The sequence below is a fragment of the Pelodiscus sinensis genome, chromosome 5 (assembly GCF_049634645.1).
Source record: "Pelodiscus sinensis isolate JC-2024 chromosome 5, ASM4963464v1, whole genome shotgun sequence".
Classification (NCBI taxonomy): Eukaryota; Metazoa; Chordata; order Testudines; family Trionychidae; genus Pelodiscus; species Pelodiscus sinensis.
The window spans coordinates 65698019-65723687 of record NC_134715.1 but is presented as its reverse complement, the minus strand read 5'-3'; the positions used below and the strand labels follow the sequence as shown (position 1 = coordinate 65723687).

Genomic DNA, 25669 nt, shown 5'->3' with positions numbered 1-25669 from the left:
TAACATCCCTAATAGTAATCCACAACTGTTTTTGTCAGTAAATTCAGGCTTGGCACATGCCTGTTCAATGGTTTCCTTAGGACCTAATGGCTCTTTCACAGGTTCAATGTTATGCTAATAGGTCTGGCAAACTGCAAAGCATTTCACTTCTATGTTAACAGAACCACTTCAGAGGAAGAGTCTGCAAGCAGCAACAGCCTGCCATGGGAGCCTTCAGGAATGGTCAGAATAGGGATAGGAAGAGGGGACAGGTTGATCACTAAGATCCAGGGGAGGCATTACCTTCTCTTACCTCTTTTATGCTGGAAACTATTGGAACTGCCCTGGTACCAAACCATTCAGCTAGGCTGGCCTTCCATACTTCTTACCCAGTATGTCAGCAGGTGGTGCCACACATCCAGCTGAGTCGCTTGAGTGTTTTATTTTAGCAACTCATGGACAGACAGTGAAAAAACCTGCCAATTTCGCAGATTCTTAACCTTGCACCTCATTGGAATATAAATCCAAAATTGTACGGGAAATCTCCGCCTTACAAATGGATTGTGTTCCAAAAATTTGTTTGTAAGTCAATTGTTTTGAATGTGGAATGCATTTTCCCATAGAAACAAGGTTATTAATGGTATTTAGTTTCCCAGGCTAGCCCACAAAAGCCTATGTAATCCATAGTGTTGCTAAAATACTATATATTTGCAATGAAAAAATAGTAGAAACAGCTTTTTATTTAACCTTGAATGCTGGTGATTGAAGAAAGCCAAGTTTAATTGTAGAAGGAGGAGGTAGATGGAGCTTCTGAAGGGGATTTCTGGGCATCCTCTGGCTGCCCCCATCCTGTGCTGGCTCCTGCAACCAGTCCCCACACACAACAGGATGCACTGAGCGATGTGAGGCTGGACTGGAGGACTCCAGAGGAGCAGGAGATGGCTGTGCAACTGGCAGCTGGAGAAAAACGTCAGTTTCCTTTTAAAAGCACCACTTTCCTTCAGCTTCTAGATCCACGATTGCCCTTTGCTCCTTCCAGAATCCTTTGACCAGCACTTGTGCTGCTCACCCCCACCTGTTCCTCTTGCCTGTTCCTCAGATGCCATGCATGGAATATGTAGCTTTGTAGGATATCCAAAAATTTGGTGCGCCACTGGGTCTTAATGTCCATCCATTTCTGCCTATTCCTGTTTTGTGCCCCTTCTTCCTCCCGAGATCTAGTTAACTTAAAAGTTAAAAAGCCTGCCAGCCCTATTAGCAGAACATAGCACCCATGAAAGAATCATTCAAGTAGTAATGAAGTCATTTAACAGGCATTTGCCAATCCCTGATATATAATGTAGTTTCTGAATTTACTGTGTTAGTCTATAGGGCCTTAGTTTAAAATAGTTAATTAGTGTGTTTCTGAAGATTATAAAATTACATCTCTAAAAAAATCATCATCCCCTTCTCAGTCTGCTGCTGGGTATAAGGGTATCAGTTAAATAGTGCTGCATAGGACTCCATAAATCCTAAGGACATCCCTGCCTGAGGCTGCAGGTGAGCTTTTGCTTGTATGTACTGATGTTTGTTCATAAGTGAGATGTTTGTAACTCGGGGAGTTCCTGTACTGTCTTGCACAGAACATGAGTCTGTATGGTGCAGGATCAGTAAATTAGTCAGCCTTTTCATCTATGTAGTTGCATATCTTCCCCACATTTAGAGCTGAGATTCCCAGACATTTCACATAAAAGCACACTGGTTAAGATAAAACTTAAAACAAAATTAATAATTACTATCATATAGATATTAAAGTGATAGCAAACAGATCAAAGCAGGTTATTTAGGAAATTAAACAAAATCAGAATCTGTGTTTTGCAAACTAGATAGCATTTGAATCAGTAATATCTTGTCCTCAGTGATGATACAAGCAGGCTTGCAGATTCTTGATGCACAAGTGACATCTGTTTTGCATCTTAGGTTTCCCTTCCCCATTTCAAGTTCTGTGTGTCCCTGAAGTTCTTTCAGGTGTTGAATGGCAGGGGACTGAAAACAAGTCATGATGTCATTCCCCACCTTATAAAAGTTTCTCCATGTGGCAGGAATACCTTTGTTCCAACTCAGGTTCCTAGCCCAGTTTGGGGGGGAAAATATAGGTACCAAAATAGGCATGTCATTGTGTAAATGACTACACAATTAACCAATAAGCCTGGCCTTATTGGTTAATCCTGTCAACTACATGCATTTCCTCCCCCCCCCTTAATTCCTCTATCACAGGCAGCAAAGGGGGAAGGTGGGAGCCGGCGCTCCCTTTCCCTACCCTGCTGCCTCTGATAGAGAGGCAGCAGCGGAGAGGGTGAGGGGGGCAGATAGGAATTGATGTGTGCGGGGAGACGGCTTTTAAGCCTATAGATGCAGTAGCATGGGGGTGGGGGTTAGAGGAGGCTGCCACGAAGCCTCTGTCCGCGGCAGGCCCAGGCTCGCCATGGACAGAGGCTGCTCCATGGCAGCAGCCCCTGTCTGCAGGATATCCAAGTTCCCTGCAAACAGAGGCTGCTCTGGCATTCCATGAGCAGCCTCTGTCCATGGGAGGGTCCGAGTTCCATGCTGAAGCAGCCTCTGTCCATGGGGAGCTTGGAGCCTGTGGATAGGGGCTGCTGCTGCCCTGTGCTGCTGCTTCTGTATTTGAGACAGCAGTGCGGGGCAGCAGGTAGGAGCCAGTCTGCTCATGGAGCCCATTTTTAAAATGGCTCCCCTCACGAACTACCTCCCACCCGCCACCCATACTGTTGCCCGTGATAGAGCGGCAGCAGTGAAGGCTGGCAAGGGGCTCCCGGGAGTGGGGCTGGGAGTGCACTGGCTGCTGGTCCCGTCTCTTAAGGACTATCAAATAGTCGTGTAACCCCTAAACTTCGATTCAGTTTCATAACTGTGCAATTGCATGCTATCTAACATTCCTATACCAAAATGCAGTTTAGTATCGTATGGTCTGATCACATGCCCTTGAATACCTTTCTGAGTCATAGCAGCCATTGTTCTTAGGCCAGCTGAAGTGTCCCTAGATGAGGACAAGCCATTTCCATGGTCCATTTTCTTTGCTGATGGGCCATATTTCTTGACTAGACCATTCATGATGTGCTGAATAGCCTGAATGCAAACAAACCTTTTGGTGTTATCAAGGAGTAAATATATTTGAAATAAAAATACAGTCATTATTTAAGATACAAAAATGATACAGCAATACAAATAGGATAATCATATTCAGCAAATTATAGGCTTTTCGTACAAGCTGTATTATAATACCACAGGGATGAATATTTGGCAGTATTCTATTATACATAAGTGTTTTTGAGGATTAGCTTCTGAAATCTCTCTTCTTTGTGGTAAAATCTGATATGATTAAGTTATCACCACTTTCCATTAGCATCAAACCACTTAAATATTTGTTGAACCTTTTCTCAGAACCTTTTCTCTCTCACACACATACACTCTCTGTATTTGCACTGAGATTGGATTGACTCTGTGAAATATAACTTTTTTCATAAACCATACTTTAAATCAGATAGGACCCAAGGAGCTTTAGAGTCACTGTATCATACTAGGATTTCTTACAAACTTCTGCAGCCACTCTCATCAAATTCTGCTTATATTTTGTCACAAACACTTTTTCCTCTCTTAGGCTTTGTTCACACAGAGATGACGGCACATTTGAAAGAAGATCAGTTGAAGAAAACTATTCCTCTTGGAAGATTTGGAGAGCCTCATGAAATTGCACAAGCTGTTGTCTTTCTCCTTGAGTCTCCCTATATTACAGGTCAGATTTTAGTTGTAGATGGAGGCTTGCAGCTTCTAATTTAAGTGCCACAACAGTATTTATACAATGACTTGAATGGAGGGGAAAAATAAACTTGGCCGATGAAGATTCTGAGGTGTGTAATCAAGATGATGCTTTCATGAGCTGGCACTTTTAAATCACAACAGTGAAATAATAATGTACACGTTAAATGGTAAACTCTAGAATGTATGTTTGTAATGTCATATGCACATTGGTCAGCTAACTGAAGCCTGCATATATTATACTAAATGAGGAAATGCATGGTGGGTGCATCATAGAACTTATTTTGATTTACTTCTCTGAGGAGGTGGAGAAATGATGATAGTAAATCAGACACTGAATCATAGAAGCATAGACCTGGAAGGGACCTTGAGAGGGCATTAAGTACAGTCCCCGGCTCTCACTGTGGGACCAAGCCCAAAGATCATCACTGATTGATGTTTATTTAACCTACTCTTAAGATATCCAAGTGATAGAGAGCCCACAATCTCCATAGGCAGCTTATTCCAGTGCTGAACCACCCTGACAAGAAGTTTTTCCTAATGTTCAACCTAAACCTCACTTGCTATAATATAAGCCCATTGCTTCTTGTCCCATCATCAGAGGTTAAGGAGAATAATTTTTCTCCTTGTAACAGGCTTTTAGGTTCTTAAAACTGTTATCATCTTCCTTCTCGGTCTTCTCTTTTCCAAACTAAACAACCCCCCTCTTCCAATTCTTTCAGTCTTCCCTCCTCATAGGTCATATTTTTTAGACCTTTAATAATTTGTGTTGCTCTTCTTTGGACCTTCTCCAGTTTCTCCACATCTATCTTGAAATGTGTTGCCCGGAACTGGACACAGTACTCCAACGGAGGCCTAATTAGTGCAGAGTAGAACAGAAGAATTACTACTTGTGTCTTGCTCAAAACACTTCTGTTAATGCATCCAAGAATCATGTTGCTTCTTTTGCAACTGTGTCACACTGTTGACTCATATTTAGCTTGTGCTCTCTCTGTGCCATTATCTAAATAGTTGATGAAGATACTGAACAAAACCGGTCCCAAAACTGATCCCTTTGGGACCCCACTTGTTAACCCTTCCAGCATGACTGTGAACCATTAATAACTACTCTCTGAGAGTACGTCTAGACTACAGGCTTTTGTCCACAGAAGTTTTGTCGACAGATACTGTCGACAAACCTGTCAACAAAGAGCGTTTAGACTACATCCAGTTTTGTCGATATGACAGTGTAGACGCAAAGGACAGTGTAGATGCAATAACGCCTTCTGTCGACAAAAGGAGTTATTCTTCATAGAATGAGGTTTACAGCTGTCGACAAAACTGCTGAGTTCTGTCGACGTTATGTCGATAGAACTCAGCGGCAGTGTAGGCGCAGGTATAGTTTTGTTGACAAAAGTCCACTTTTGTCGACAAAACCCTGTAGTCTAGACACACTCTAAGAGTTATGCCCCCACCTTATAGTAGTCCCATCTAGGTTGTATTTCCCTCGTTTATTGATCAGAAAGTCATGCAAGATCATCTTATCAATAAACTAGGGAACTAATATGGGGGTTTTTTTGTGTGTGAAAGAATGAGAGCATCACTCTGAACATTCCTGTAGCACAAGAAGACTTAACATTTGAAAGCCTGATCATTGGTCAGTGGTTGTGGTTGCAGTTGCTTTAGTTGACCAAGTATTTCAGATCTTCCTTTTTCAGAAGAAATGGCATTTATGTGTAATGAAATGGTAAACTCCAGTATAGGGTGAAATTCCTTACCTTTTGTTTTTATTTTCCAAACACATATTTTCCTAATAAGCTATATGTTTGCTTAGTGCTATCTAATACAGGTAATGGTTTCTTGTTTGTAGCTAAGGCAGTTGAATTAGAAGTTCTGTATCTCGCCAGCATAATTGAAGTGACATCGAGGGATTGAAATAATGTGCATTGAAAGATATTAATTGTGCGTAAAATACAAGTTTCAGAATTCTGTTCTCAAATATGTATTCAGGTCCTGTTGCAGTCAGTAGCAGTTGTGAGTGCATGCACAATGATCACTTGAATCTGTACTGAAATTAGCACTATAGCTGCAACCCTTTCTGCATTTTATAAATTTTACAAGCCAGGATTTCTGACAGAAAACTGTAAATGTAATTATGTCCTATCAGTGACTGGGGAAAAAGTTTGATATTTAAAAACCAAATGTTTCCAAAATATGAAGTCACAGCATGTGGAACATAGATGCCTTTTTACCAGTCTGGCAGAAGTATCAGTAAATGGATGATCTGTAACTTTGTCCTTAGTATCTTATGAGCAAATAGGATTATGTAACACATGGTGACTGTCAACCCCAACTCCCACTTTCTTCCTGTGACTAAACATAACTTGTTTTGTGTGATTCTTGTAGCCACAGATTATAGCCAGTTTTTAGTCTTCCCTCCCTACTGACTCATAAAAACAAAGTGCACTAGACTTTGAGTAGCTTTTGAAAGCATAGCACAATTGATATTTCATCAACCAAATCTTCAGGTAGAAATCATATACTGTACTTTTAAAAATAGCAGGTATTCCCTTGCCAGGAACTGTAGCAGGAGAGCAGTGGACAGACTTGCTTACGCATTAGGGAAGAATATACAGTACAAGAAATGTTAGCCAGCTGATTGATAAATTATACAGTACAATAAAGTATATTCAATGAAGGGACTTCTTTTTTGCCATTTGAGGGCAGTGCAGCCAAAGATATAATCATATGGGAAACTGAATGATTTAGATTAAGACGTTTGTATAATTCCAGTAAGAGGTGACTGCTTAGATGAAAAGGCTGATACCCATAATGTTGACACCAGTATTCACAATTCCATGTAAAGTGTGTTCTCTTGGAATTTATGCTGGGATAATGAAAGAGGCTGAAGGAAATTAGGCATCTAGTACCCATTAAAATTCAGTGGGAATTCACTACCTCAGTCCCATACATTCTTGAACTTGCGGCCTTCAAGAATGTTTCCATGGTATTATTACTCTGATATTGATAGTGTTTGGCTAACTCAGAATGCAAGCAATTTTAGTTTACCTATGTATATATATTTTTAAGTTATAGACTATGTAGAGTTCATATCCTCCTTATTTGTTCCCTTACACAATCATCTCACCCTTGTGTTATTACCTGTTATTTAGGTGGCACCTGCTTTACTCTTTTTTTTGTTTTCTAATTGTAGAATGCAGTCCAGTTAAGGGAAATTAATCTGACCTTCCCAAAGTCAAATACAGATAGTTAATACTATATGTTATACCTCCAAAATACAGCACTTTCTAGCCTGGCCAGACCACACATGCTCCTGGACCAGAGATCCCTGCAGCAGTTTCCAGCAGTGCGGGACTAAGGCCAGAGCCCCATGACAGCACAGTGCCAGAGTCCCCACGGCAACCCCCAAGAGTCCAGTGCTGGGGTTGGAGCCCTGCGGTATCCCCCTGCTGGTGGGGCCGGGGCCGGAGCCCCAATCCCGTGGTTGTCCCCCGGCTGTGCGGAGCCAGAGCCCCAGCCCCTTAGCTGCTCCAGGCTGTGCAGGACCGGAGCCCTCCAGCAGGAGCTTGTGCTGCCCAGGGAGACAGCAGTAGCTGGACAAGCAGCCCACCCAGGTTGGGAGGGGATAGGGTAGGGTGAGGCAGGGTTGACTGCTGGGGCAGCCTGCTAGCAGTAGGTGATGAGCTTGGGGACCAGTGTCAGGAAACCTCCCTTAACCCAGCAAATTTTCTCATTCGGGCCCGGTCAGGTCCCCAAGATGCCAGACCAGGGAAGTTTAACCTTAGATACAAAATCAGGATGAAATGAGCTAAGCTAAACCTCGTGATAAGGTGTGAAGGCAGGTATCTTTTAATCTGCAGGGGCTGAGGGCTATACTCAGCACTTGTGTAAGTGGTCATAACACTTTTTGAAGCCTTCAAATACTGAGTGCATTTTTGTTGGTGTTAGTAACAGTATAGGGATTAGGACACTGAGGTGCCCTCTTGTGATCTCCCCTCATTTCATGCAGTGAGTTTGTCTGGACTGCAGTAATTTGATTCCGCCTTCTCTGTTTTATCATATTTGTGTGTACACATCAGCTCAAGTCAAATTATCTCTCCTAACTGCTTTTGTTCTCACAGATTTCCACGGTTCATGCATAGGTCAGACAATAAGAATATGAAATCAATATTATTTTTGTGTGACTTAATATATCCTTTTCAATTGCCCCAGCAGGGGAAACCCTGGTGACCGCCCTGGCCAGGAAACCCCTGGTAGCAGTGTGGCTGGTGGTGGCAGTGAGGTCCTGGCTGGAGAAATCCTGGAACCCCTGGCAGCAGAGCAGGGAGCCCCAGTCTTGAGGAGAAGAGCTGGCAGTGGGGCAGCTAGCAGGGGAGCATTGACTGCCCCTTGTCTGGCAAACTCCCTTGTCAGGACGGCTCCAGTCCTGAGGGTGTCGGACCAGGGAGGTCCAACCTGTAATCCTTTTCATACAGAATTATTCTTTGTTGGAAATTAAGGAAGGCACTGCAGATAAAAACCTGTAATTATAGCTATTTAAGTAGTCTCTTAAAATTTGCAAAGAGGCTGCATATCTGCTTATTATCATGTGGAAAGTGTTATCATAGGGCAGTGGTTCTCAACTGTTGGGCTCGGGACTGCAGACCTCTCAGTCTGGGCCGTTGGGCATGTCCTGCCCGTCCTCTCAGCCAGTCAGCACCAGGCATGGTCAGGGTCTCTTCCTGGACAAGGATGAGCGCTTTGCTGTGTGAAGGGGGAGCCTAGGCAAGCCCAGCACGGCAGCTGATGCAGCACAAGGCTAGATGAGGGGGCTCTGGAGTGGAGTTCATGTTGGGGGGGATCTAAGAGGCAGTCGGAGGGGGGGGCTGGGGTGTCCAGGGTGGGGAGCTGGCTCTGGAAGGGTTGGGTGTAGTGGGACTGTGGAAACAGGAGGCTGGCATTATGGGGAGTGGTGGTGGTGGGGTCTAGGGGTTTTGGCTCTGGGGGCTGGGGGTTTTGGTGGACCAGTAACATTTTATTTGAATATTTATTATTTGCAAAAGTTTGTGAATGGGTTAGCTGGTCCTTGGTATGAAAAAGATTGGGAATCACTCTCATAGGGTTCAAAGAGTTGACCAGCGTAGTTCGGTTTCAAACTGCTGTGGATAGTATTTAGAACAATTTCTTGGGGATTTAAGTTATGTGATTGAATAGAAATGGGTTACTACCATTCTCCACTTATAACTGTACCTTGAGAGAGTTGTTCCTAGCAATCTTTCATAGAATCATAGGACTGGAAGGGACCTCGAGAGGTCATCAAGTCCAGCCCCCTACCCTCCAGGCAGGACCAAGCTCCGTCTACACCATCCCTGACAGATGTCTATCTAACCTGTTCTTAAATATCTCCAGAGAGGGAGATTCCACCACCTCCCTTGGCAATTTATTCCAATATTTGACCACCCTGACAGTTAGGAATTTTTTCCTAATATCCAATCTAAACCTCCCTTGCTGCACTTTAAGCCCATTACTCCTTGTCCTGTCCTCAGAAACCAAGAGGAACAAATTTTCTCCTTCCTCCTTGTGACACCCTTTTAGATATTTGAAAACTGCTATCATGTCCCCCCTTAATCTTCTTTTTTCCAAACTAAACAAGCCCAGTTCATGAAGCCTGGCTTCATAGGTCATGTTCTCTAGACCTTTAATCATTCTTATCGCTCTTCTCTGTACCCTTTCCAATTTCTCCACATCTTTCTTGAAATGTGGCGCCCAGAACTGGACACAGTACTCCAGCTGAGGCCTAACTAGTGCAGAGTAGAGCGGCAGAATGACTTCACGAGTTTTGCTTACAACACACCTGTTGATACAACCTAGAATCATATTTGCTTTTTTTGCGACAGCATCACACTGACGACTCATATTCAACTTGTGGTCCACTATGACCCCTAGATCCCTTTCCGCAAAGTGGAGCACTTTGCATTTCTCTTTATTAAACTTCATCCTGTTTACCTCTGACCATTTCTCTAACTTGCTAAGGTCATTTTGAATTATGTCCCTATCCTCCAAAGAAGTTGCAACCCCACCCAGTTTGGTATCATCTGCAAACTTAATAAGCGTACTCTCTATCCCAATATCTAAATCATTGATGAAGATATTGAACAGTACGGGTCCCAAAACAGACCCTTGCGGAACTCCACTTGTTATCCCTTTCCAGCAGGATTTAGCACCGTTAACAGCAACTCTCTGACTACGGTTATCCAACCAATTATGCACCCACCTTATCGTGGCCCTATTTAAGTTATATTTGCCTAGTTTATCAATAAGAATATCATGCGAGACCATATCAAATGCCTTACTAAAGTCTAGGTATATGACATCCACCGCTTCTCCCTTATCCACAAGGCTCGTTATCCTATGAAAGAAAGCTATCAGATTCGTTTGGCATGACTTGTTCTTCACAAACCCATGCTGGCTATTCCCTATCACTTTATTACCTTCCAAGTGTTTGCATATGATTTCCTTAATTACCTGCTCCATTATCTTCCCTGGGACAGACATTAAGCTGACCGGTCTGTAGTTTCCTGGGTTGTTCTTATTCCCCTTTTTATAGATGGGCACAATATTTGCCCTTTTCCAGTGTTCTGGTATCTCCCCTGTCTTCCATGATTTTTCAAGAGTTGACCCAAACAATTTAATAGCATATTTAGCAAAATCTAACCCTTGCAGAATAGTAATAGAAATGTAGCCTTGTTAGTCTGGTGTAGCTGAAGCAAAATGCAGAACTATGTAGCACTTTAAAGACTAACAAGATTGTTTATTAGATGATGAGCTTTCGTGGGGCAGACCCACTTCCTCAGGTCGAATAGTGGAAGAAAATAGTCACAACCATGTATACCAAAGGATACAATTAAAAAAATGAACACACATGAAAAGGACAAATCACATTTCAGAACAGAAGGGGGATGCAGGGGGGGGGGGGGGAGGAAGGAAGGTAAGTGTCTGTGAGTTAATGATATTAGAGGTGGGGAAAGTTAGATGTCTGTGAGCTAATGGTATTAGAGGTGATAATTGGGGAAGCTATCTTGGTAATGGGTAAGGTAGTTGGGGTCTTTGTTCAGCCTCCCCCCCCAGGAAAGTGTCGAATTTTAACATGAATGACAGTTCAGTTAACAAGAATAACCCTTGCAGTGTGATGAGATCATTTACAGCAGAAACTATGAAATGTAGTCAGTTGGCTATCTACTATTTTCCCCCAACCCAATCTAGGTGTTGTTTCTGGTTTAGTTATATTATTACAGAAGTACAAGTTGAAGTCAGTAATAAAGTCTGGCCCTTCACCAGTATTATTTTATATATAGCACTAGAGTCATTGCAGCCAAGTTAATTCTCTGCTCTTCTTTACGTGTATATGAGGTCATTTCCTTGCTGATACTGATGCCTCTGTGTGGACTTTCTCTGTAGAAGCAAACTTGATTATCTTTATTTTATCCCTCTTTCTGATCTTTTAGTGGCAAGATAGTGCAATGTAGGGTTCAATTTGTGTTTGCGCCTTACCTTATCCAAATTCCATTACAAACCCAATGAAAGGACATATTTTGTGATATAGATTGTGAACTCCATAGGGCAAGGAGCATATACGCTTTTTTGTTTGTACAGAATCATGGCTATTTAAGTTACATGATAAACAGCAGACGGTTCCTCAAGGGAAATGTATTTTGCCATTTGAGAACTAAAATGAGCAAATCCTGCTCATCACAGCTGAAGAGTGATCAATAAACCACGAGTCTAGGGAGTTAGTGGAGGTGTTCTCCCAGCATGCAGAACTCCAGCTGCACAATAAGCAGGAGGTGAGATTAGATCGAGGAGGAAAATGCTGGATGATTGATTGAGTTGGCTTAGACGACTGCCTCACCAAGAGAGGGGAAGGGATACACACAAATAGCATAGCCTTCTGTGACTTTTAGGCTGTGTTGGTAGAGCAGATCCTCTAATTATTATCAGAGGAAAGTTTAGGCCCCCGTGAAGCACTGGGTACAAAGGCTATTGACCTGGTCTGGAGGCATATGTATCATATATTATCTTAAAATTTTTTTCTGTACTTTGTCTGGAAAAAGGGTGTTTCTATACTGTACAGTATACTTCACTTTCCTTTTATCCATGTAGCTGTGAAATATGAGGTGCTGATTGTTCCAGAGGTATCCCAGAAAAGCGGTACGTTCTTTCGGCATCCCTGTATTCCTCTTGGTGAGAGGAATAAGGGATGTTCTGAAGGAGAAGGTTTTTCTGAAATTTAGCCTCATCTAGACAGGCCAAATTTTGAAAAAACCTCTTCCGAAAAAAAAGTGGAAAAAGATACGCAAATTGTGTATCTTTTTCCAATAAAACTGCAGTCTAGTCGTAGCCTGAAAAAGTGATGCTACATGATCTTCAAGACTCACTGTATTAATATGTGGTCAGTATATTAAAAAAAAAAGGAGGGAAAATCCGATTATTTGTAAAAATGGTTGGATGCAGCTGCCTCATTCCTGTTGCTATTAATGGGAGGCTTCCTCTGCCCCAACAACTCTGACATTTTACTACATCAGGTGGCTGCATCTAGTTTTGAATTGCTTTGTAAACTCTGTTTGCATGGAGAGGGTTTCCAGTTTGCTTCAAGAATTTAGTTAGAAGACTTTGAGACAATGGAGAAGCTTTTGATCTAAAGTGACATTATACATAAAGCCACATTTAGGGCACATCTACACAGCAGGGCAAAAGTTGAATTAAGCTCTGCAACTTGAGCTATGTCAATTGCGTAGCTCAAGTCAAAATAGCTTAATTCAGCTTTTGGCGCTGTCTACACAGCAAGAAGTCCAAGGAACTTCCCTTACTCCTCATGAAATGAAGGTTACTGGAGTCAGAGTAAGAAGTCCTCCAGCTCAATATTATTTTGAAAAAATGGCTTTCAGTGTAGACACACATTATTTCAGAATGTCAGTTATTCTGAAATAACACTGCTGTGTAGATATAACCTAAATGTCTTCAGTTGGGTGTAGCTGGTTAAGGAATTTAAATTTTCCTCCATAAAATGACCTCTGTGACTAAGTGAATTTCACAGAAAGTTGTCGCCTTTTGGCAAGCACGTATCTCTCCCTGCTTTTGCTACACTGATAAACCCACAACATCCTAAGTGTGATAGCACAACCAAGTAATTTTTAAATAGTCTTACTTTATAGTTGAAGAATTGATTTACTATTTGTACAGGGCATGTACAATATAAAGAAAGTAAAGGACAGGCATTTTGTCTGCTTCTGAGAACCAAAATGTTTAGCTAACTATTGAGCTATTTTATAAAACCAGGGCTTCTAGTTCTTAAAAGCCATATTAGATTTACTGTGCTAAATACTGATTTAGTGTAGGCAGGTGCAACACTATTGGTATCAATGGCATTACAACCACTTAGTCAGGACTCTTGTTTTGTTTTGCTGAGTGAGTTGCTGTGGGGTTAATTGAACAGAACTGTTCATAAATATGTAAATCTAAACCAAATAGTTAATTACAGCTTTATGGAATACTTTGCTTCTCTGCCTGGAAGGCAAAGCTTACAACATATGGTGTGCAACTTTTTTTTGTTAAGCTTTTTGGATTTAGTGTTATGCAGTTTAGAATGTGAATTATCTTTCTTTGGATAAAGTCTGTTCTTACTCCAGCATAATTTGTACTTTAAGACTGCTAAAATCACAATAATGAGTATACTGCACTAAATAGATGTTAGAAAGTGTGGCTCTTTGCCAAACACTTCCATGTACATACTAAATAGGTGTTTTGTTTTTTTTAAATAATAGAAACATAACCAAGATGGCATCTGACACAATTCAAGATTCTCTTTTACTGGGTAACTTCTGTTTTGGGTATTTTAGAAAATTCACATGTGTTTGAATATGGAGATACATATTAAAAATGTATCAGGAGGTAGCTGTGTTAGTCTGAATCTGCAAAAGCGGTGAGGAGTTCTGTGGCACCTTATAGATTAACCAAAGTGTTGGAGCATAAGCTTTCGTGGGCAAAGACCCACTTCGTCTGATGCTTCTGACGAAGTGGGTCTTTGCCCATGAGTAGCTTGTGGTCCAACACTTCTGTTAGTCTATAAGGTGCCACAGGACTCCTCACTGCATATTGAAAATGAAACATTTTGAAAACTAAACTATTGCACTGTAATAAAAGGGTCCTTCTCTGCCTCGCCACTCCTCCCTCCCCCCCCCCCACTTAAATTAGGGATGTAAAAAATGTATAAAAATTAACTGTAACCAGTAAAAAAAAAATTTAAATCCATGGAGCTGGCGGGGTTCTAGCCCTATAGGGGTGCTGCCTATGCTGCTGGCTCCCAACCCTGCAAGTATAGAGCTTTAACAGTTAATGGTAACTAATAAGCATCCACATTATCAGTTAACCTGTTAAACACTTGTATCCCTATTTTAATTCAGTGAGTGAAATTGCCTGAACCAATTTTGATCCCTCTTAGAGATTTTTTTGAGGTTTCTATTTCCAGATCATAATCCTAATCTTGCCTGAGTGTCTCGTATTACATTTCCAAATTCTTTATGTGGATCCTTTTGTAGTAAAGCTACGATTACTTGCCCCAGAAAATGACAATTTTCTATTTGTGTAATATTTATTGATGCTAAACCCACATTATCAGCACAACAATCCAAAGTAATGATATGATAGTAGTTTTTTATAAATACAAATAAAAGGTGTCAACATAATGCTAGTTAAGCTAAGCAAACAGTAAAAGTAGCATGTCACAGTCAAAAAAAACTTGGCAAATAAGACATACTTTTCTCTAAAATATAGGTAGAATATTTTCATATGACAGACTATTAATTTAGATAAGCAGTGCCTGTAACTGTGGTCATAACCTGCACCAATCTGCATAGAATATTACTGTCTTCTGTGCTAACGTTTAGTCACTAAAAAAACAAACAAAAAACTTGGTTGTGTACTTACAAAGAGGTATGAAGCAATATATGTATAGCAGTACTGCAAAATATATCGGTAGTACACAAACTAATAGCTGGACTTGAATAACTGAGCTGAGATATGATTTCAACACTTTTTATTATAAATAATGAGATACCATGTATGTGCTTCATATAAGGAATACAGCATGTTTTATATCAAAGTACTCTCGTATCATCAGTACCTCAATTTTCCTCTCCTCCCGTTAGGCCCAGTTAAAATTTGTCTGCCCCCTCAACTAAAAGTTATTGGTTCAGAGTCAAAGCTGCCTAGTACAGTAGACTAGGTAGAGTCCAGTTTGATGTGGAATCACTTTGCTTCCTGGAAGTAGCCTTTGTTCTAAAGTCTTTACCTACTGCACACAGCCCCTAGACACAGCATAGTTATTGTATGCTAGGGAAGAGAACAAATATTTATCATCCACCTACATGCCTTAAGAAAACAGTAAAATGGCACATCTGTTTTTCTCCATCCTCATTCTACTAGACTATCCTCTAGAATATGTGCTTGTCATTTATACTCCAGTTGCAGACTCAGTCCATATTTTCACTTGCTCTACATTCTTAAAACCCTTATACACATTCACAAGATCTAAACATTCGGAAATGTCAAATACATAAACTCCATAGCTTGCTGCTGACCTAGGAATTTCAAATGTGTGAATAGCAGAGTTCTGTTAGTTGGCAGATTCTGCTTTAACCCTCCCAAACATCCATACTTCCCTGTCCCCTCGCCCCTTTTGCTAACTTTATGTAGTAAAACTATACTGTTGGCGCTCTTCTCTTTCCCAAAAGTATCCTTTACTTGGGTGCTAGGATTTAGTCTGTAGTAGAGCGTATTATGCCTCTGCTCATTAGTTTGACTAGGTTCAATTATTTATGCTGAAATTAGCCTTGCAGTATGTTTGTAAATAAGCCCTCCTACCTGGCAAAAAAAGAAAATAGGAAAAAAATTAAACTAAGGTGTCAGCTTTGCTGTATTGTAATGGCATTTCTAACATTTTAAGGCAAGTATTTCCCCTCTCACTGTATAAACAAGATATTTGCTTCAGTTTTTCCTTCCTATTTTATTCTTAGAATATTGCACTTGTGCACTGTAGCTATGCTGCTGCATTGCCGTTTTAAATTTCCTTTGTGGCCCAAAAGCCTCAAATGAATCTTCTCACACCATTAATAATGTAGCATCTACATCTTGCTTAGGAAGGTACTTAGTGACACATACTATACTGTTAACTTCTGAATCGCTTCGGTGTTCTGCCCTTTATGAAAAAGGCTATTCATAAGAGTTCTAGCAATGCAGACATAGGGAACTGAGTGGTGAATGTGATTTTCTGTGCACTGTGTACATCAGCTACCTAGCTTAATTTATTAGGCATAAGAAATATATGGTTATGGTGGGGATTTTTGTACTTGAAGGTGTCTGTCTTTACATAAAGTGACATAGAAGTATCATTGGTCAAGGCAATGGCTTTCAGTGTTTCTGCTTTGAAAGAAAATGATGGATCTGGTAGCTTCGGTCTACAGGTCATCGCTCTCTACCAAGCCAGACTGCAACGTCAGATGAACTGGGTTTGCTTCAGGCTGGAACGCTGCCTTGATGTCTAGTCCTTGGTCAGAAAGTGCTGCATATCGACTGGCTGAGGGGCGCACCTTCTTTGGCTTGGTGGTTTGAGGTGGTTGTTGCCACTGAGCTACAGATTTAAAAAAAATAGGTTCACCCTTCTCAGATAACGAAAGTACATATGCAAACTCCCCTTCATAAAACATTGAAATTCTTTCTTTCACTTCAATGGCAGAGAATTAACTATAGATTTATTTACTTTATTCACTGATTTTCAGAACAGCCAAGCCTGTTCTTTCCTCTACTGCTCTCACTCTTAGCCTCAATACCTCTTAACCTGTGTTGTTATCCTAACTGCACAAGAAAAGACTACATTGTTTGCCTCCCTTTACTCTTTTGCTGTGTAGCCCATCGGCTAAGCCGCCTCAGCCTGCTCCCACCGTTAGGCTATTTCTACACTGCAAGGTTTTTGTGCAAAAACTTGTGGAGCGTCCACACCTCACATGCGCTTTTGCTGGTGTAGGTAAACCTCCTTCTATGAGGCATAACTCCCTTTTGTGGTACAGCTATTACGCAAAAAAGGCAAGTGTGGATGCTCCATAGGGATTTCTTGAGGAAAAAGCACAGGTGCTCTGACAGCCATTCTGTGAATGGCAATCAGAACTTTCTTGCACAAGAGCACATCACTTGTGCAATGCACTGAGTTGTGGGCATGCTCTTGTGCAAGAAGTTTTTGTGCAAAAACCCTACAGTGTAGATGTAGCCATTCTCTTGAAAGATATGCATTATGACTACACTCCTACTGATTGGCTACAAAATTCACCATGACGACTTCCAAGATGTCCAGAAAAATAACTGCAGAGCATGGAAGACATTCTTGTCTCCTCCCCCACCCACTGAAAATACCAGGCTAGGTTCAATGGAATTACTCCAACAGGTACCCAACAGAACAAATCACCCTCTTCCATCTGTGGTTTGACAAATATAGCTACAGTACCATTCAGATCTCTTGTTTTGTAACTAGTGACACCATCACCACCCCATTATTTTGTGTACACTTGAAAAAGCATAAACATATTGCTCAAAGTGAGAATTGTGGGTAACTAATCAGACCAGTTTTGATTTAAGATCAGCTCACAATAGAGGAACTATATTTAGCTAATTGAGTAGTAAACTGCAACAGGCTTTGTATTCGTGGGCCATTGTCTCAAGTGTGTTTTAGGTAATACTAATAAAGGTTAAAAGCTGATGCTAGTAGAGCATTGTAATGAGAAACAACAGAAAATGTCATGCTACTCTCAAGTGTTACCAATCAGGATGCATGTGTAAATAAGCTAGATGTAGTATTCTAAGCAACTACAAAAATGAGCATGCTTGGTTTGCGTAAGTATTTGAAAGGTGGTGAAATATACTTTGATAGGGTATTTGCTGTCTTGATGAGGATCATTATTATTGTGAAGAAACTATAAACAAAAGAGAGAGAGAGAGATCAGTGTAAGCCTATGTGGTATAAAGGTTTTTAGAACTGCAGTTTTTTTGGGGAGATTGGTTTAATTTAAATTCCTATCTGAGAATAAGAGACACTTACTATAAACATCAAGCCTGGCAGTACAGGACACAATCCCAGCTTCGTTCTTAGCTGACACAGTATACCAACCAGCATCTTCTTTTGTAGCTCCCTGAATAAGTAGGCAAATGTAGCCATGGTTATCCTGGTGCATACTAAGTGGGATAGAAGAAAAGGTTATTAAAACTCAAAATTACATAACAGCAACTTTAAGCAGCAAATGTATAATATCTCCTGTTGATGACAGTACAGCTACCACAACAGGTAATAAAATGTGTGCAGAACAAGTGAATAATGATTCTGACCTTTAAGTTCCAATTTGTTTTTATGCTAATTTTTAAAACAAGTCAAGATGCATAAATTAACATCGGGCTAATATCTCAATAACTCATCTTTTTCTTGTCCAAATTTCAAGACATTTCTGTAGAGCTCAGGTTTCGATTACCTTTTTAAGGTAAAAACTTTTAAAAAGAGACTGTGGAGCAGGATAACAAAACAGATATTTTTACTTATGTACTGAATGAAGTTGTTTGTTAGAGTTTTAGACCTATTCCTTCATTACTATAAGAAAAGTAATTTATTAACATTTTCACAAGGGTTTGGAGAGAAATTTTTTAATGCTAACTACTGAAAGGATATTGTAATAGGTTGACATTCCCCCCCAGCTTAACAGTACCCTCCTGTATTTTTAAAAAAGCTTTTAGTAACTTAATAGAAAAAATACTGCAGCAAAATGTAGTGGTCTGAACACAGGAGTAGATGTCAGAAATGACTGTGTTCTAATGCTGGCTTGAGAAAGTCATGTGCCTCATCACCTTCTGTAATACCAAGAAATTAATATTTCACCAGTCTTGTGGGAGGATTACTTCAGAGCACATAATAAACACTAAGGACTAGATTCACAAAGAAATTTATGCCCCTATAAAGTCCCTGGGATTCACAAAGCCTGAGTTCTGTGCTTTGCCTTCCTCTTAGGTGTGTGAATACTTACCAGTTATGGTTAGCTGGCAGGCACTAAGGCAGTTTCCCACTTGCCACAGGCAGGGGTACTCCAGCATGGCCACAGCAGCCCTCTGTCCACAATAGGCCTGGCCAATGCCTGGGCTTTTACATCCCTACTTCCTATTCACAGATTTGTAGAAACCAAGGCCTGAACAGATGGATGTGCTCACATGGGGCTTGTCTTCACATTGCAACAATCAATCTGCCAGCAGTTGATTTACTGCATCTGCTTAGACACATAGAATCATAGAACTGGAAGAGACCTCAGAAGGTCATCCAAGTCCAGCCCTCTGCTCTAGGCAGGACCAATTCCAACTAAATCAACCCTGCCAGGGCTTTGTCAAGCCGAGACTTAACCTCTAGGTATGGAGACTCCACTACTTCCCTAGGTAACCCATTCCAATGCTTCACCACCCTCCTAGTGAAATAGTTTTCCCTAATATCCAACCTGGACCTCTCCCACCACAACTTGAGACCACTGCTCCTTGTTCTGCCATCTGTCACTACTGAGAACAGCCTCTCTCCATCCTCTTTGGAACCTCCCTTCAGGAAGTTGAAGGCTGCTATCAGATCCCTTCTCACTCTTCACTTCTGCAGACTAAACAGACCCAAGTCCCTCAGCCTGTCGTCGTAGGTCATATGCTCCAGCCCCCTAATCATTTTGGTTGCCTTCCACTGGACCCTCTCCAATGCGTCCACATCCTTTTTGTAGTGGGGGTTGGGGGGGCCCAGAACTGGACACAATACTCCAGATGTGGCCTCACCAAAGCCGAATAAAGGGGAATAATGACCTCTCTTGATCTGCTGGCAATGCTCCTCTTAATGCAACCTAATATGCCATTAGCCTTCTTGGCTACAAGGGCACACTGCTGACTCATATCTAGCTTCTCATCCACTGTAACCCCCAGGTCCTTTTCTGCAGAACTACTACTTAGCCGGTTGGTCCCCAGCTTGTAACTATGCTTGGGATTCTTCCGTCCCAAGTGCAGGACTCTGCACTTGTCCTTGTTGAACCTCATCAGATTTCTTGTGGCCCAATCCTCCAATTTGTCTAAGTCACTCTGGACTCTATCTACCTCTCCCCCCAGCTTAGTGTCATCCGCAAACTTGCTGAGGGTGCAATCCATCCCCTCATCCAGGTCATTAATAAAGATATTGAACAAAACCGGTCCTAGAACCGAACCTTGGGGCACTCCGCTAGAAACCGACCGCCATCCTGACATCGAGCCGTTGATCGCTGGGCCCGGCCTTCTAGCCAGCTTTCTATCCATCTTACCGTCCATTTATCCAATCCACATTCCTTAACTTGCTGTCAAGAATATTGTCAATAAATCAATCTGCAAGTGCTCTCTAGTTGACTCCAGCTACTCTTCTCATCCTGGTGGAGTATTGGAGTTGACAGGAGAGAACCACTGCCAACCTTACTGTGTGAAAGATGCTGTGGTGATTATATGGATAGCATGACAGGTAATTGCATCCAGTAGGGGGAAGGGAGATGGTGTGTAATCTGCATTCCAGAATCACCTTTAGTACTGTTGACCACAGCATCACTGAGCACGCTCATGTTTCAGGTAATTGAAAACAATTTGGGAGCAGTGGTGTTTAGTCACTGCCTCCTAAGATAGTTTCCCATCCTATATTGTCCTATATTCTTTGTTTACATTTATACTGTAAACGTGGGAGACAGTCACCATGGCATGGTATTCACAGAAGCTAGCATGCTAGGAGTCTGTGTACCAAGGGCTGTGGGTGAAGTCCTAATCCTTTGTGCCCCTTGCCCTACGTATTTTTACAACCTCATATCCTCTGGAGGTTATTTCACTCTTGACTTACTTTTGAGCTCTCTCAGTGAAATTAATCATATCATATTCAAGTGCTCTCACCTCACTCTTTCAGTGTTGTGAGTAAGAGACTCATTTTCTTTCTTCCAAAATATCTGAGGGTACGGCACTGCAGAGACTCGACACTCCAGTCGCACAGGATATCCATCAGCCACTCCTGTGTTCTGTAGCTTCTCTATAAACACAGGTGGCTTGTGTGCTTCTTTAGCTGTGAAAACACCGTAGAAATGGCAACAATATTTACAGATACAACATTTTATTACTACTCAGCCTCCCTTTCAATACCCAGTTCAATGGTAGATTTTAAAACATTATTTAGTGGCAGGACATTTTCTAAAATGGTAAATGTGTTTAGATCTGAACCTGTTTCAGTGAGAGAGAACCCATCTTTCTCCTGTTCAAGTCATAGACAGGACAAGTTCTAACAGAGCAGGGTGAAATGTTGAAATTCTCAGTTCAGGTACGCTCAAAATTGTCAAACAAAAGTGGCTTCAATTTGAGGATCTGGTGAAATGCGCCTATCACTTGGCACAACTGGTCCCAATACAGATGTCTTTTAGTTTGGCAATCTGTCAGATCCCTAAGACTTCCTGTATCCCTGCAGTACATTGTAAACACTGGAGCTATTGCAATGGTCTTAAAGTGTTTAGCACAGAACTCAAGGGATGGGAGCAAGTGTCAACTGGTAATTACTATTCTGCTAGCTACAGCACAAAGGGGTGAGAGCATAGGAAAGTTCTGATTCAAAATAACAAATGCCTCTCTTTGCCCATTTGCAAATATGTACTACATGCATTTATATGAATATACATAGTTCAAACACTAACCTTCTGCAGTTCATGAGATACTAATTTTAGTGGGTAATAATTCCATAGTCTTCCTAGAGAATTTTAACTTACATTTTCAATATTTCACATAGACCTTAAACAGTTGAACAGATAGTCTTTGCATGAAGATGTTACCTGCAACAATGAGTTCCAGGCTGAATGTGTTTTGACCAGCTCTGTTGGTGGCAATGCATGTATAGATTCCAGAATCTCTAGCAGTGACTGGCTCTATGATCAGAGAGTGTACACCATTTTCACGCACCAACATTTTGTGAGAACTATCAGGACGGATTGGTCTTCCATTGAGTTGCCAGCTTAGATCTGGAGTAGGTAATCCACTGACCTTAAATATATGCAGAATGGGATAGATTTTAGTAATATAAAATAGAGGATAACTCCTTATTTTATGCTGCAGAGAAACGGGAATGTTTCTGCAAGAGAATTTCAAGTATGAGACAAAATACAGCGAACCAATTGTTGCCCTCAGTTACACACACATGCTGAACTGGGCTAAATTACACCTTATACCCTGGAACCTATAGCATTGTAAGACTGACTACATATAAGTATTAAAATATATCTTGAATCTAAATAAAGTAATTGACATCCAACTTTTCGCTCTGTATGTCATCTTTTTTGCAATTTTGCCCTTGATTCTGAACGAGAAAAGACATTTTCAGAATTCCTTTCCTGTGGAAAGTTTACAAATGATGACAACTGGTTTGTAAAGCAATTCTTCCTTTATAAAACAAACCACAGAGAGCAGTAGGTTGAAATAACGTATAGGAAAGTGAAGGTGTTGAATGCTATAATGGTTTAAAAAAGCAACAACAAAAAAAGGCAAGTTATTTTGTGCACTCTGAGACTGAGACATACAGTAGGTTTCAGTGTTAAAATTTGTTCTCTCTCAGTTAAAAAGGACAACTGAAGTAGGTTAGGGCAGGGGTTCCCAAACTTTTTGACACGGGGACCAGTAAATCCATTCACAAACTTTTGGAGGACTGGTAATGTTCATTTGCATATTCATTAATCAAATGATGAATATTCAAATAAGTTGTTTCTGGTCCTCCCAAAACCCCCACTGCCAGCTTTAGCAAAGCTTTTGATATGGTCACCCACAATGTTCTTGCCAGCAAGTTAAGGAATGTGGATTGGACTGTAAGTCAGACCGAAAGCTGGTTAGACCAGGGTTTCCCAAACTTTTTACTTTAGTTGGAACCCTTTTTTTCCCCCCAATACTGCTTTTTACAGCCCAAAAATATCAACACATAAAAAACAAACTGATATAACATGTCTGGTATTTTCTCAGTAGGTAAGTTGTATTATTACTAGATGTATCAGTTTGTAGTTTTGAACTGCCTGGCTGGTAAATGTGCTCAGGCTGCATGAGTGTGTCTACCGGCCAGACAGTTCGCAACTACTCGAGGGGTGTGTGTGTGGGGGGAGGGACAATAGAATCCCCAGGCCGGACTAACTCATGCTTTGTGCTTTGCAGGGGGGAGGGGGGAACAGGGGCAGCATCCCAAGATCTACATATGGCTGGGTCAGTCCTACTCCCCGCAGGCCGATTCATTCCTCCCCCCTGCTCCCCCCGCTGCGCCTCTGGCCAGCCCCACTTCCCCCAACCCCCTCCCGGGCAGCCAGGTCCCCGCCGCTCGCTTCCCAATCTCCCTTGGCCAGCCCTGCTGCCTGCATCCAGCCCTCCTTCCGGCGGCCACTTCTTCTGCCCCCAACCTTGCACCAGCCCCCCAATCTCCCCAGCCTGCCCCGATTCCCCCATCCAATGATGCTTCTGGTGGTCAGCTCTCCCCTCCTCCTCACTCCAGAATCCCCTGGCACCTGCACCTTCGCTTAGCCCTGCACCCTCCTGGTGCCTCCCCCTTCCCTTATTGCCCCTACCCCCTTTGCCCTCTTTCCCTGATACCCACCCCCTCAGTACTCTCTTCCCCATCTCCTCCTACCCCCTCTGTGCCCTCACACATGACTTGCTCCATCCCCTCCTCTCTCATGCCCAAGCCTTCTCCCAGCACCACCTCCTCCAGCCCCCAATGCCCTTCCCCTCTCCTCTCCCAGCATCACCCTGTCCCCCCTCCCACTGACACCTCCCCTCCTACCCTTTCCCTCATTGTCTGCATGTGGCCCCCTGGCATTTGTCTCTCTCTCCTGCACCTTGTCCCTTGGTGCCTCCCCCTCCGCGCAAGCCCGCCGCTGCCGCCTTCTCGCCTTCGCCCAAGCCAGTTCCCCACCCTCTGCCTTCCACATTGCGGGGCCGGAGGCCGCCGGAGCCAGCGTGGCCCCGTCATGTGCTTCTGAAGACTTTTAAAATCCCGGGCCGTGACGTCACGCCATGCCTGGGCGTCCTCCCCGCCCACGTGCAACGCCGCACATGGGCAGCAGCAGGCGGTGAGGAGGAGCTGTGCACAGCAGGGAGGCTCTGGGGGTGGGGTGGGAGGATGCGCGGGGGACCCGCACCCGAGCCAGGCAGAGCCGGGGGAGAGACCCAGCTCCACATATCGGTGGAGCAGGGCTCCCGGCTCTAACTCACCGGCACTTCCGGGAAACGCTGGGTTAGGGTGATATTTGTTATAGAAAATGGACTACGTGAAGAATTTCCCTTGGAGCAGTGTGTTATTTCTAGTTGCCCAGTCTGTCAGATTTCACAAATTTAGTCATGGCTGATGTATGATCTACAACTTTTGAGTCTGTTACTGCAGAGGGAGCACACACTGAAACATCTTTCTCTCAAGCTACGTCTACATTGGCAAGATTTTGCGCAAAAGTGGCCTCCTGTCTACACTGGCCGCGAGTTCTTGCGCAAGAACACTGACGTTCTAATGTAAGAAATCAGTGCTTCTTGTGCAAGAACTATGACGCTCCCACTCAGGAATAAGCTCTCTTGCGCAAGAGGCCAGTATAGACAGGCAACATGAATTTCTTGTGCAAGAAAGCCCGATGGCTAAAATGGCCTTCGGAGCTTTCTTGTGCAGGAGAGCATCTACACTGGCACAGATGCTTTTGCAAGAAAGCACATGCCAGCCGTAGATGCACTCTTGCGCAAATACTTTAACGCAAAAACTCTTGTGTTAAAAATATTTGCGCAAAATCTTGCCAATGTAGACGTAGCCTCAGTGTGTGCTTACTCACTTCTGCAATACAGTGGGGAGAAGAGTATTCATTCATATTAGTGAGCTGCCCTTCTCTCTCACCAAAGATCTCAATGGCTACTCATCGTAGGAGTGGATTTAGTTGTACCTACTGACCAGGAAGGAGCCATGACTACAACAAGGTGGCATTACCCAATATCACTAACTGGACTTGCCTTCTTTCCAATCAGCTGAAGTACATTTAATCCATGGACCTCAAAGGCTATCTGTGGGCTGTAGGAAATGCTGTGACTTGAATTCGACTTTTGGGTAAATCAATAATACAAACTCAATTGTTTGAAATTTTGTCAAAGTCTCACTGAAAAATGCTTCAAGCAGTCTTTATTCTCAACTGGAAGCTTGGCAAAAGACTAAGTCTGCCTCCTTTCTGTACCTAGAATTCCAGGTGTACAAGTATTACAGGATTCAGCTGAATGTGAATAGAGTTCTTTCTAGTTCAACATAAACACCAATTTAATTTAATACTTGCCTTGCAGTCCATTCTGCAGAGTTTTCCTTCTTGAACAATCAGATCTCCAGGTGCCTGCAGGAAATGGGGTCGGAAGAATCGTTCCTGAATTGGTTCATTTTCATCACCACTGTCCCTTGATCGAGATCGAGGTCTTAAATAATATATGAAATAAATTTGTTTGAGACATTTCCCCATATTTTTTGATGAAGCTAAAGAGCTAAATTCAGATGTCAAAGTATTCATTCCATATTTACATCAGTATAACAGAGCAGAATTTGGCTCAGAAATCAACTAAATGAGACTATATATTTATTAATTTTTGATTGTCTACATTTTGCAACAAAGACATGAAGCAGAAAATTATCTTGTTCACAATGAATTACTTACCTAACATGGTAGTTTGTTTATACAGATGGTAAAATTTGTAGGTCTTTTGTACATCTGACCTGTCTACTACTGATGATGTCAGAAAATAGTAGGAAAGTAAG

At 42.1% G+C, this 25669-nt stretch overlaps 2 protein-coding genes across 20 annotated transcripts in view; one reads left to right on the top strand and one right to left on the bottom strand.

Moving 5' to 3' along the window:
* Window positions 1-25669, top strand: part of CBR4 (carbonyl reductase 4) — a 169949-nt gene that overhangs the window by 46568 nt on the left and 97712 nt on the right. For 6 of the 15 annotated variants that reach the window (XM_075931138.1, XM_075931147.1, XM_075931145.1 and 3 more), the window contains exons 6-7: window positions 3638-3772; window positions 8008-8135. The exons of 2 other annotated variants lie outside the window; for them this stretch is intronic. In XM_075931138.1, coding sequence (XP_075787253.1) covers window positions 3638-3772; window positions 8008-8135 — 263 coding nt within the window. Of the gene's footprint in view, window positions 1-3637; window positions 3884-8007; window positions 8143-13595; window positions 15711-25669 lie in introns of those variants that run through there. 7 more of the 15 variants (XM_075931141.1, XM_075931140.1, XM_075931143.1 and 4 more) reach the window with 4 other exon arrangements.
* Window positions 14850-25669, bottom strand: part of PALLD (palladin, cytoskeletal associated protein) — a 324324-nt gene continuing 313504 nt past the window's right edge. For 4 of the 5 annotated variants that reach the window (XM_075931128.1, XM_075931129.1, XM_006111687.4 and 1 more), the window contains 5 exons: window positions 25200-25332; window positions 21702-21909; window positions 20782-20947; window positions 17918-18051; window positions 14850-16459 (listed from right to left, as the gene is read on the bottom strand). In XM_075931128.1, coding sequence (XP_075787243.1) covers window positions 16287-16459; window positions 17918-18051; window positions 20782-20947; window positions 21702-21909; window positions 25200-25332 — 814 coding nt within the window. In that variant the 3' untranslated portion in view covers window positions 14850-16286. Of the gene's footprint in view, window positions 16460-17741; window positions 17793-17917; window positions 18052-20781; window positions 20948-21701; window positions 21910-25199; window positions 25333-25669 lie in introns of all 5 variants that reach the window. The other variant, XM_014574906.3, reaches the window with a different exon arrangement.